General features: G+C 50.1%; 1 protein-coding gene across 5 annotated transcripts in view; it reads left to right on the top strand.

Moving 5' to 3' along the window:
* The window catches only part of PRICKLE2 (prickle planar cell polarity protein 2), a 319,449-nt gene that overhangs the window by 278,529 nt on the left and 28,488 nt on the right, over window positions 1-12,432 (top strand). For all 5 annotated transcript variants that reach the window (XM_045991598.1, XM_045991599.1, XM_045991602.1 and 2 more), the window contains one exon: window positions 166-1,038. In XM_045991598.1, the coding sequence (XP_045847554.1) occupies window positions 166-1,038 (873 nt within the window). The remainder of the gene's footprint in view (window positions 1-165; window positions 1,039-12,432) is intronic.

The raw sequence follows: 12,432 nt of genomic DNA, 5'->3' as shown, positions 1-12,432 counted from the left end.
TCATAAAGGGACGTGAATACCTTCTGTGTGAGGTCCTGATTATTGATTTATTGTTATTTTATTCTGTATTTGGAACCCTGGGCCAAACCAGGAAGTTTGTGTTTCACATCCTAATATAGGCCTCCGAGCAGCTTGTCAGCCTCTTCATGTCTTTTCCATCCCTAGGGATCGACCAAGGTCAGATGACCTATGACGGCCAACACTGGCATGCCACGGAGACCTGTTTCTGCTGTGCTCACTGCAAGAAATCCCTCCTGGGGCGGCCCTTCCTCCCAAAGCAGGGTCAGATATTCTGCTCACGGGCCTGCAGTGCCGGGGAGGACCCCAATGGCTCTGACTCATCCGATTCGGCCTTCCAGAATGCCAGGGCTAAGGAGTCCCGGCGCAGTGCCAAAATCGGCAAGAACAAGGGCAAGACGGAGGAGCCCATGCTAAACCAGCACAGCCAGCTGCAGGTGAGTTCCAACCGGCTGTCGGCCGACGTGGACCCCCTGTCACTACAGATGGACATGCTCAGCCTGTCCAGCCAGACGCCCAGCCTCAACCGGGACCCCATTTGGCGGAGCCGGGACGAGCCCTACCATTACGGGAACAAGATGGAGCAGAACCAGTCCCAGAGTCCCCTGCAGCTTCTCAGCCAGTGCAACATCAGAACTTCCTACAGTCCGGGAGGGCAGGGGGCCGGGGCCCAGCCCGACATGTGGGCCAAGCACTTCAGCAACCCCAAAAGGAGCTCATCACTGGCCATGAAGGGGCATGGTGGCAGCTTCATGAAGGAATGCCGAGAGGACTATTACCCGGGAAGGCTGAGATCCCAGGAGAGCTACAGCGATATGTCGAGTCAGAGCTTCAGTGAGACCCGAGGCAACATCCCAGTAGCCAAATACGAGGAGGAGGAGGAGGAGGAAGGAGGCATAGCCACTCAGCAGTGTCGGACCCGCCATCCCATCAGTTCCCTGAAGTACACCGAGAACATGACGCCCACAGAGCAGACCCCTCCGGGCTCCATGGAGTCACTGGCCCTGTCTAATGCAACAGGTAGGTTCTGGTCATCTGGAAAACAGAATGCAAGAGGTAATGATCTCTAGGTGACCCGAGGCTGGTCTTCAGGACTTTCGTGTTGTTCCTGCCATGTGCTTTCCTTCAGCAGGGTATTGGAGAGGGGAAGCGTGGTTTCAGATGGCTTCTGTCCTTGAACACTTTCCCTGTAAGCAGAGCCTGAGGCAGGGATGAGGATGTCTGGGACATGGTGAGGGCAGGCTCCCGAGGAAGGGGAGTCAGAGAGACAGGCTGGCATTGTGGGAGGAGCCACGCAGAGAATGCTATCTGGGCTGGCACCTGACTGCAGCCTGACCCCACAGCGGGCTCTGGAGGATGGGTTGCATCGTACAGTTGGCTCCCTCTTGCAACAGGGGTTGACGGTCCCGCGTACTGTGTATCTGTCAGTCACGGGCCTTGGGCTGCTAGAGAGCGGCTAGAGGGCCGCTAGAGAGCGGATGAGGTTGTGGGTAGGGACAGAGGGCATGGCAGGTGCTGTTGGCCAAGGACAGCACTCAGGAGAAGAGGCAGCTGTGAGCCAGAAGCTGTATTCGCAACACCGGGTCATGCTTGAGACACCACGGCATCCGTGACAGCTTCTAAGTCTGTCCCAAACCCCAGTATCTCATTAGGAAGCTCATTTTAATGTGTAGATGGAGACCAAAGAAATGTGGGCAGAGAGGAGAAGGGAAGTAGGCTGAAAAGGAGCAAAGGGGGATGAGAGAGAGAGACTATCCAGTGTCTGCTTTCTCCAGACAACTGGTCCAGCCCATGGGACCTGTGGGGACAGATGTGGAAGTTCTCTAAGACGGCACTCCACAACGTGTAGTCTGAGCGTGGAAGCTAGCCACAGTCTGCAGAGAGACAAGTACTAAAACTCACAATGTCTAGGAACTCTTGGAACGATCTGACCTTGCTGCAACACCCAAGTGTGTGCTCAGCAGGCTCGTCATCTTGGACCAGTTGTGGACCAGTCAGGGTGTCGTGCACCCCGCGAGTGAGTTGTGTGTGGCATGGGCTGTGTGTCAGCCACTCTCAGGACGGTCGTATATCCTCCCACGGTGGGTTGAAAATTAAAAACGGGTCCTTCGCCATCGATAACTGAGAAGGACTGCCCTGAGATGTGCTTCCCTTATGGGTGGAGCACCCGAGGAGGGGGACGCATGCCTACCCCCTTACATCAGGGACCTCAGAGTTCTGTGGGTCTTGGCAGTGCTTATGATGAACTTGTACGTGCCAGCCCCATCCGGAGGTGCCAGCCCCAGCTCAGCTCCAGCGGGTCATTGCCGTGTGCAATGCTATTTAATTTTTCACCCAGCAGCAACGTAGCTCTTACCCAGTGCCAGACTGTGTTCTACGCACTTCATAAATATTAACTCACTTAATGAAACCCTCCCAGCCCTAGAAAATGGATATACTATTCAGAGTCTCCTGTCAGAACAGAAGAAACTGAAGCATAGAGACATTGGAGGATTTGCCCCCAAGTCACCGGCTTTTAAAAGGTGGAGTGGGGACTTGAACGTGTGCCTTCGACCCCCCCCCGCCCGCCCCGGGCGGTGCTGTTCATCATACCAGGTGGCCAACACTTCCAGTTCCTCCAGATGAACTAAACATGGGGATTTTTTAAATGTGAAATCTACTTAAACTCTGTTAGACCAGCAGAACAGGTCTCTAAGTCCTAGGGGGTCTCCGCAGGATGTTTATAACCCTTATGCCTCTGAGAGGCATTCACGTCTGTGATCTCGTGAGTCCTAGAGGACAACTAGCAGGTATCGTTACCCTCCTGTTTCAGATGAAACCAAAATGAGGCCTTCGTGACTAAGCACCTTACCGCGTGTTGTAGAAGCGAGCAGTTAGTGCCGAGTGATGACTGCCTGGCTTTCAGCCCATTGTGTGCTGTTCTTGAAAAATGTCTATGCTATAGTTCTTTAAGAGGCCAGAAGATAAACAGGTAATTCAGCCTCGGAAGCAGCATTTCTTGAAGCTAGACCACGTGCATTTGACGTTGGCTGCTTGATGCAAACGTGGACTCCAGGGCGTCCCCTCAGACCTCCTGCACCAGAGCCTGCGGCGGGGGGGACCCAGGAACCTGCATTTCAACCAGCTCCTGCTGAAGCTGATGCAGCCACTGTCTGAGAACAGCTGTCTGTGGGCTTGTCTGTTTGACTTGATTGTCCTCCTGCGGTGACTTAGGAGAAAATCAGGAGATCCGGGTATTGGGAAATATTGGAAGGGCCACGTGGTGTATGTTTGAAGAATGTACCATCTCGCATCCTAAAGAAGAAGCATTTATCCCCATGATTTTCTATGAGCTCTTGGACAAATCACTGAATGTCCCTCTGACTCTGAGATTAGGAGAAGTCTCCCTGAACTGTGTCTGATACTGCTACCAAAAAAAAAAAAAAAAATTCCTGAAATAAGCGCTGCCCCGTGAAGCCAGTAGCCACATGTGACTGTTGAAATTCGGATTCATGAAAATTAAGTGAGATTAAAATTTCGGGTCATCAGCTGTGCTAGCCCCATTTCAAGTGCTCAAGAGCACCAAGCAGAATTTGATATTACATTTAATTTCAGTAGCCACGTGTAGCTAGTGGCCACTTTTACTGGACAGCATAGCGGGCCGGAGGGAGCTGGTAGGATGGGCCCAATGTTAACCCCATCCTTAGTCTCCTGGGAAGTTCTCACATGAGCCCCAGTCCTTCAGATTGTCAGTTAATGGCTTGGAGGACTGGTTCAAATCCAGCCTTCCTCATAGCCGAGGCAGGTGGCCTTCCAGAAACTGCTTATATTCTGTAAGGCTCAGTCACCTCACCTATGGAATTTAGTGAGTAACAGGACTTCCTTCAAAGTGTTTTGGGGAGAAGTCTATGATAATGCATTTAAACTCATTAATATAGTCTTTGACACAGAGGACCTTCTATGAGGGTCACCTGATACTTTTTGCTGTGACTGCATTTTCATCATCCTTATCCCAAGCATACTGGTACACAGATTGGGCCTCCACAAATGTTTTGGCTACTGACATCTCCCAGCATCCACCAGCTGCGCAGGTTTGCATTTTTAGGTTTACAGTTGTTCCTGTGGGACGCTCTCCTTTTTTAAACCAGCATGCAAAGAGCATGAGAAACAGGGAACTGAAGAAATGCTTTCTGTGCCCCTGTGTTTCCATAGATCGGTCAGACACAGCCGTATGGAAGAAAGATTGCAGCTCATGTTCTAAGCATTGCTTCGCCCTTGGTCACTGGAGCAAACCTTAAATAGCCTTCTAGATCCCCCACTGCACGCACACACACGCACGCACACACACACACACATGCATGCATCCAAGACGTGGTATTGACTAGACTTGGAAACGGTCATTTTGCTGCCAACCCCCATTGTTGCATTTAAATTTTGCTAGAAAATTCCCTCGTCTTTTGAGAAGGCAGTGCTCAGAACTGTGTATCTTTAAATCCTGGAATCCCAGTCTGTGAGTAACAAGTATGGGTCATAGAAGGCTTAGCCAAAACACCTTAATCCTCAGGTGAAAGCTAGTTTTCTAAATAATGGATTTTTTTTCTTCCATCGTCAATAACTCATGTTATTGAATAAGTTTGTCGTGTTTAATCTGGCATAAAGCATGATCTGATCTTGTTGTAGGCAGCATTTTTCCTTCGAACAGATCTAGAGAAACAGCACCAGGGACTTGCCAGCCTTAGATCTGGGCTTTGCCCCTCCCTCATTTGCTTAGAACCGGGAGCACATTTCCCCTTGTCCCTGGAAAATACCATCCACCCGTTAGGCTCACACGGAGTGAGTCAAGTGAGCACAGTCAGCCGTTGACACCAGCACCGTGTGGAGCCCTGCAGAAGCAATCGAACCCTCTCATTGCCTAAACGTGCATGCAAAGCTGCTTGCGGCCTGGGTGACCCGAGTACTGCACATAGTAATAGCCCCGGCCACTGGTATTGTGGGGTGGTTGGGCGCGTACTAGATCGATTCTAAGGGCTTCGTGTGAACTAGCTCACCATATCTCGAGGAGGTGGACCCTGCTGTTAGTCCCCTCATATGGATGACCCAAGTGAGACCCAGAGAGGCTGTGTAGCTCAAGGCCACACAGCTTGGAAGTGGAGGAGCAGGAGACAAATGCAGGCAGTCTAGCTCCAGGCCTGTGCCCCCAACACCGTGCCATGGACATGTGCACGGTGATGATAGTATAACGGGTGACAACTGTAAGACCACAGACCATGGTCTGACAGGATGGTGATGTCCCATGTAATGTCTCCCTAAATCCTCATAACGGCCCTGTGAGATAAGTCTGACTATTTTGCCCATTTACAGAGAAGTATGCTCAAGTCCACAGGATTTGTGGCCTCCACGTGGTCACTACTGATAGCCAGGATCTCAGCCTGCCAGGCCCTCGCTCTCAGCCTCCTTGATAGAGTCCCCACAGGAGGGGTCATGGTCACAGTCGGGATCAGGATTTCTTTTCCTCTTGCAGCCAGTCTGCTGATGTCGGTCTGGCCTGGGCAGGGCAGGACCAAAGCTAGAGAGCACGGCAGAAGGCAAAGCTGGTGATCCTAGAGGTGACCTGCCTGGGTCAGGGGAACTTAAAGACAAAAGAGAGAGGTGTATATGTGCTGCCGAAGCGAGCACCAAAAGAGAGAGGTGTAGATGGTCCAGGGGCGGGCGCCTGGTGGGAGGCCCCTGCAGAGAGCAGGGGAAGGCTGTCACGAGAGTCAGGGCCACCGTTCAAGTCACAGCGGAGCCAGGTGAAGAGTAGAGTTCAAATCGGGACCTGTTGCCTCAGGCAGAGGCCACACCAGAGGACAGCAGGACATGGTTAGCTTGTCCCCAGCAAAGCGCTCTGGAGTGCAGCAATGAGGCTGGGAACACGGCTCGTCCTTGAGGATCAGCCACATGCCGTGAGGAGTGGCTGCATCAGGGAGAGCTGGGACCTAAAGGAAGGAAATGCAGGTGTGGATGGGAGTAAAGAAAGGACAGTTTCTGTGCATTCATGCAGCCAGCCAGTGTGACTTGAGGGCCTACCCTGTGATGGGCTGTAGACCAGTCTGCCTGAGCTGGAAATTGGACTTTGTGGTTTAATACCCCTGTGGCCTTGAGCTTACCTTTTCGATGCTTTAGTGTCTTCATCTCTGAAATAAAATGACAGCAGTGCCTTATAGGGTGTTGTGGGAATTAAAGAGTTAATTCCTATAAAGAACTTAGGACAGTGCCTGATGTCCACTAAGTACTCAGTGCCAGCAAGAAGGTGCCACTGCCTGTGCAGCGGTTAGGGATACAGTGCTGAGCAAAAGTGGACAAGGAGCCTACCTTCCTGCTCCTCACAGTCTGGAGCAGTTCGATAGATTAGAAGCATCGAATTGTGCAATATGAAATTGAATCTGTGGTAAATGTGGGCTAAGAGGGCATGCAAAGAGAGACAGAGCTGAGGCAGGAAGGTTAGATCGAATGTCCTGAAAAAGTGATGCTTAAGGGACAAGGGAAGGAGGATTCCAAGCAGCAAGAGCAGCATGTGCAAAGGCCCTGTGGTAGGAATGTATGGGAGGTATAAACACGTGAAAGAAGGCCCACAGTGTAAACAGCAGTAAAGACTGATAGAGGAGGACCCACCGATAGGATGGTGACCTAGGAGAGAAAATTGGCAGGTTGACAGCAGTGCCCTTGGAGAAGGGTTCTGAGAGACAGGATCAAGTCGAAAACCTAGAAATGTGTAAGAGTTTGCTGACTCTGATTTTTGACCCAGGCCACCATCAGCTAAAAGCACACATGTCATTGGCCTGGATAGGTAGAGACCCCACCGAAGCAGAAGTTCGAATGGACTTCCTGCTGCCTTTGATGAGTGTTGCACAGTTGTGGCACCGACACACCTTAGCAGCGGACACTGTGTTGTGCAAGACCAAGATGCATGTGCAAGATGTCCTGATGGCCAGGGAGTCATGGGATAACTTTTCAGCCTTGCTGGCAAACTGGGAGAGAACCAGAGGACAACCAGGGGTGGAGGGGAGCTGAAAGAACCAACTGGAACAGCTCACTTGACCAAGAATGTCTGCAATGCTTTTAAATCCTTGTAATGCAAAACATTTCTTTATTTAATTCTGGGCGGGAACATTGCTCCTTTTCTTCTGCATAGTTTGGACGTGTATCCTCTACCCCAGTTTCTTTATTTAAATGGTGGGGTAAAACCTCCTAACCAGCTGCCCCACCCCCCCAAACCTCCTTCCCCTCCACCCCCCTCTTACTTGAGCAGCCACACCTCAGTCATGCCCATGAATTTCACAACCCAGATCCTTTGTTCATCCCTTCCACGGGGAAGGATGGGTGGCCCTGTGGGGAATTACAGGTTAGAAGACCCAGAGTCCTGTCAGTTGGCCTCACGACCAGCGCCAAGAATATGCTGGGATTGTCTTCCTTCATGAGAACAGCAGAACTCTTGTTTGCAAGTGTCAGAATCCCAACCCAACTGGTGTAAACAGATAAGTTTGTTTTCTTTAAGTCAAGTGTCCACAAAGTTCACAGGATTTGGGTTCCGGGAACAGCTGGATCCAGGTGCCCAAATGATGTCGTTGGGACCACCTTCTTTCCATCTCTCTCTCTCTCTCTGGGTTCTTACTTCCTCCCCACTGGCTGGCTTCATTCTCAGGTGGGCTCTTCCCAGTGGTGGTTGAGATGGCCATGGGCAACTCCAGGCTAACACCCATTAGCATGAGGTAGTGTCACCCAAAGCCTCAGAATGGGGTCCCATTTGCCTGACTTGCATCACCTGAAAATTCTTAAAGGACCTCCCATGGTGGAAGGAGCAGAGGAATGTTCGCTCTGATTGGTCCATCCTGAGTCACGTGCCCATCCTGGGACCTAGGGGATGGGGTGCAGCCCATCCAAACTGCAGGGACTAAGAATGGAGATGGGCGTCCCAAAGAGAAATCCAGGTAGTATTTTCGAAGGAAAAGGGATTTTACTGCAAAGAAGTAAACGGCACACCAACCGGCTCCTGAGCCTATCCCGTCTGGGGCATTGCATCCCTCCGGGACTGATCCCAGATCCGGTTCCTTCCTCCAGAAGCTTCATCATGTGAACTTGACCTCATATGTCCATATGTATGTTTGCCATGGTTTTCTGGAGATAAGGGCGCATGCCTCCATGGTGATTTTAATGTGGGGAATTCAGGATGGCAAGGGGATGTTTTGCAAGGGCACATTGGACAGAACCCAACCCCTCAGCTCAGTGTTGAAGGTGTGATTCAGGTTTCTGACTGGTTCCATGGGGTGACTTTCTCTGTGTTCCTTATGGAAGCGATGCCCCCTTACTGGTATTTCATGACTAAATCAGACTCATAGACCAAGGCCCAGATGAAAAGCAGCAGAGTGAAAGTCATGGTAGAATCTGTTTATCTTGCGTTTCTCTTTTTGGGTCAATTTCGTGCTGTGTGGAAGCCGAGGATATTCTCAGGGCCAGGTGAGAGGGAGAAGGGGCAGTGGACAGAGCAATCTGGACAGAGCTCACCCCAGAGGGGCCGATGCATGCCTGCTTCAGGTCACAGTCTCACTGACATTTTCTGGGTTCAGAGAAATTTTTCCAGTGTCCTGGTTTTTAATAACCATTCGGGAGGCTTATTTATAACCTCCCTGGGCATGGACAGTCATCTCCACCCAGAATAAGTAACCATGGTTGCTGACAGGAGAGAAAAGGTTGCTGATTTTATTCATTTTATTACTGAAAAGGCAACACAGGAAAATGGGCCCAGGGTGGAGGCAGGGGGCCGGTGGGCTCCTCAGACTGGTACAAGATTTTGTAAAGTAAATTTTTAAAGGACCTGTGTGCATTTCTCTTGGAGCTTTTGAATGTAGGAATCTCACAAAAGGAAATAACTTTGCTCACATTCACTTGGTAAGGGCCTTGAAACTCAGGTTTTTAGGATTTATTTTTTTAAATGTGGGCAACTAGGAACAGGTACAAGAGAACAATTAAGATATAGGGGGAAATATATCATAGCTCTTACCTCTTGACAAGTGCTAGAATTTTGGTGAATTTTCACATCTTTTCCCTGTATACCAGCGTGTTATTTTTTTCTGAATTGCAGACATTCTGAATGTTCTGGGTCCTGACTTTCTTCATTTGCATTCTGTTATTAGCTTCTTTTAATGGCTTTTATCATATCACGTTTAATGGCTGCGTTAATATTCAGTCGAATGGACGTCACCATGTTCCTGGAACCCTTAGGAGGTTCCCAAACCGATTTGTATTGAAATCTACATTTCCTTTGACTTGCAGCAACAAAAACATACTTTTTTGACTCACTCTTTCCTTATAAACATAATCAAACCTTCTAAATATTTTGGCACAGTTTCTCGCCAGATGCTGGACCTCCTCACAAGAGCATCTCCTCCATGAGTATTCTAGTGGGACTGGGAGGCCCGTCAGCGATTCCATGCCAGCCATCCTGGCCCAGCCACCCCTCCTCTGCCCAGACACAAAGTGCTTCCCGAGCAGTAGGAATGAGTGTGATTAAAACCCCACTTCGTAGTACAAGGCACCTGGGGCAGCTTTGGGGAGTCTGTTTCTTCATGTAAACAGTCACCATCACTCCATCAGTCCGTTACTCGGGGACCACCTACATCACATTGATCTGGGATGCTTGTCAACAGTACATGTTCTTGGCTCCATCCAAGTCCTGCAAACAGAATCTCTCACCGGCCAGACCTGGGAATCAGCATTTCTAACAGATGCGCCGACAGAACTCTTAGGTCCGTCAAGTTTACAGAACACTGAGCTAGAGAAACCCAGATCATGCCTGGGTAAGCAGCCCTCCCTGCAGCCTTGTCTGTGGTTAGAAGTTTCTTCTCGCCCATGGTACCCCTTTTGCATCTTCTCTTAGTCATGAGTCTAGCCTCCTGTTTGGACAAAAGAAGAATTGGATTGTGTTTCTTCTAAAAAGCTCTGAAGATATCCCTGACCTCAGATAGCCCTTGGTACTGTAAATAGCATCTTAGCAAGCTTAGAGCCTGTTATCTGAAACACGGAGGGCATGTTTCTTAAGCACTCAGTCTGGGCTTTTATGAAAGAGAGTGATGCCTGCCAAGAGCGTTTGGTGGTTTTGGTATTGTCATTGAAGGCAGCAGGAAAGGTGAACAATAAAATACTCTAACTCTAAATAGGGCCTGTTTTGGCTGGAAATCGTTGTGCAAGGGAAGGGCCAGGAGACCAAAGTTTTCATGAATTGGAAGTGGGTTGATTGGTTGGGTAACTTAGAATAATTTTCAGGCACATCACCGTGAACAGTCACGTAGGGGGTATGTGTGTGTGTGTGTTCCCAGCGGTGTGCCGCCAGGCACCTCCTCCCGCCTACCCTTCCCAAATCAAAACCAGAGCATGCGGTGTTTCTGGGAGGCAGCTGCCACAAATCAGGCTGAGTAAACAGGCGGGGCACCATCTAGAAGATAAAGTCTGCGTCTTCCAACACAAAATTACTAAGAAAAAGCCTAGTGTTTTCTTTGGTACAAAAACTTTTAACAGCTTAAAAATGTCCTGCTGAATTCCCCTTCCACTTAACTAGAACAGACCCATTTCCTCCACTCCTTTCCTGGGTTCCAGAAAAGAGCCTTTCTCGACTCTGGGCTCCCTGAGGGTTTGATGGCCCAGTTCGTAGATTACCCAGCTCCTGTCTTCTCTTTTATCTTTTATCCCTCCCACGTACAAGGACTGGGGCAAAAACGTGCTCATTTCGCTCTTTACAGAAAGCAGTAGAACACGTCCTTTGGTATATTCCTTTCTGTTCTCTGGGCCTTTCGTTGGAACAGCTCCTTGACTCTTCAGCCCTGCAGAGTATAAGGGATTCCTGCTTCTTGGACTCAGCCGGTCCCGTCCCGTCTGCCCGCAGAGGGTGTTATCAGTCTAGGGCCACCTGGGAGGTCTTTTTCTGATTCTGACGGCCTGTGTGACTGGCCCTGGCAGGGATTCTGTGCTCCCCAGTGGTGAGCATGCCAGATCTTCCCTGGGCGTCTCAGCCCCGCAGGAGCAGACTACCTAATGGCTGCCTTAAAAAGGGAGGCGCGGGAGCCTGCTTCCCTTCCTTTCTCTCTGGCTGCCTCTCTGCCTATCTGTGATCTCTGTCTGTCAAATAAACAAATTAAAAAAAAAAAAAAAAGGGAGGCGCTGATTTTCAAAGGCAGGGAAGTCCAGTTGGGGCTTTCCTTGTGTCTTTCCCTTGGAAGCAGATTGAGCTCAGAACTGGAAGGGAGAGGAGAGAAAACAGCCTAAAATAACTCATTTTTTAAAGAAATGTCTTTCTTTATATCTGGATACTGGGTCCTAGGTAAGAAGATCAGACGAGAAATTCCCTTTACCTGGGATACACACTCAGACACAAAGGCCCCTACGGTGTGAGCAGGGTGGTCTAGGTCAGCGGCTCTCGGCAGGGGTGAGTGGGGAAGGGTAGGGATTTTTGTCACCTAAGGGACATTTAGCAATGCTTGGAGACAATTTTTTTTAAAGACTTACTTATTTTAGAGAGAGGGAGAGAGCACAAGTGGCTGGGACTGAGGGAGAGAGAGAATCTCAAGCAGACTCCGTGCTGAGCACAATGATGAGGGGCTTGATCCCACAACCCTGAGACCGTGACCGGAGCCGAAACCAAGAGTCAGACACTCAACTGGCTGTGTCACCTGGGCACGCTGCTTGGAAACATTTTTGATTGTCACAACTTGGGGTGCAGGTTGCTAGTAGCTTCCAGTGGGTAGAGGCCAGGGGTGCAGCTCCACAGCCTATAATGCACAGAACAGCACCTTCCCTCCAACCAAGAGCCATCTGGTCCCATGAGCCAGTAGCACCAAGGCTGAGAAAGCTTGGTCTGGACTATTGCCTTGGAAATCATCCCTTCCCACGGCAGGCGCTTAGAATCCCATCTGAGGAGGGCCTGATGGCTTGAGAAGGCGCCTCCCAGGCCGGGCATTTCAGAAGAACCCCCTGCAGCAGAATGAGCCCGTTGTGTTTCTTGTTCTGATCCCGGCTGCAGCTCATGCTGGGATTTAGTGTTTAAGAGTCACAATGACCTGGCTGAAATCCCACTGCCGCTGTAGCTGTGTGACCTCAGGCTGGTGGCTTAAACCTCTCACCCCCTCAGCATCCCCTAGTGAGTGTTATTATCAATGTCGGACCTCTGGGGCCGTTGTGAAGCGTGGGGTAATATGCAGAAAGCACTTCATTGCATGCCTGGCACATGGCAAGTTCAATATTGGAGAGTTATTATTATTCTTATTATCAGGGGGCCCCAGAGTGCCGACCTCCTGCCACCTTCCTTTAACTGTGTCTCAGCCCGTTGCTCACTTAACCAGGGAGAGGAGAGAGCGAATGGAATTCAGAAATCCTACGGTGCAAGGGTGGGAGGAGAGACTGGTA

The sequence above is a fragment of the Meles meles genome, chromosome 20 (genome assembly GCF_922984935.1).
Source record: "Meles meles chromosome 20, mMelMel3.1 paternal haplotype, whole genome shotgun sequence".
NCBI classification, from domain to species: Eukaryota; Metazoa; Chordata; class Mammalia; order Carnivora; family Mustelidae; genus Meles; species Meles meles.
The sequence above is the reverse complement of the archived record's forward strand: the minus strand, read 5'-3'. Positions and strand labels throughout refer to the sequence as shown.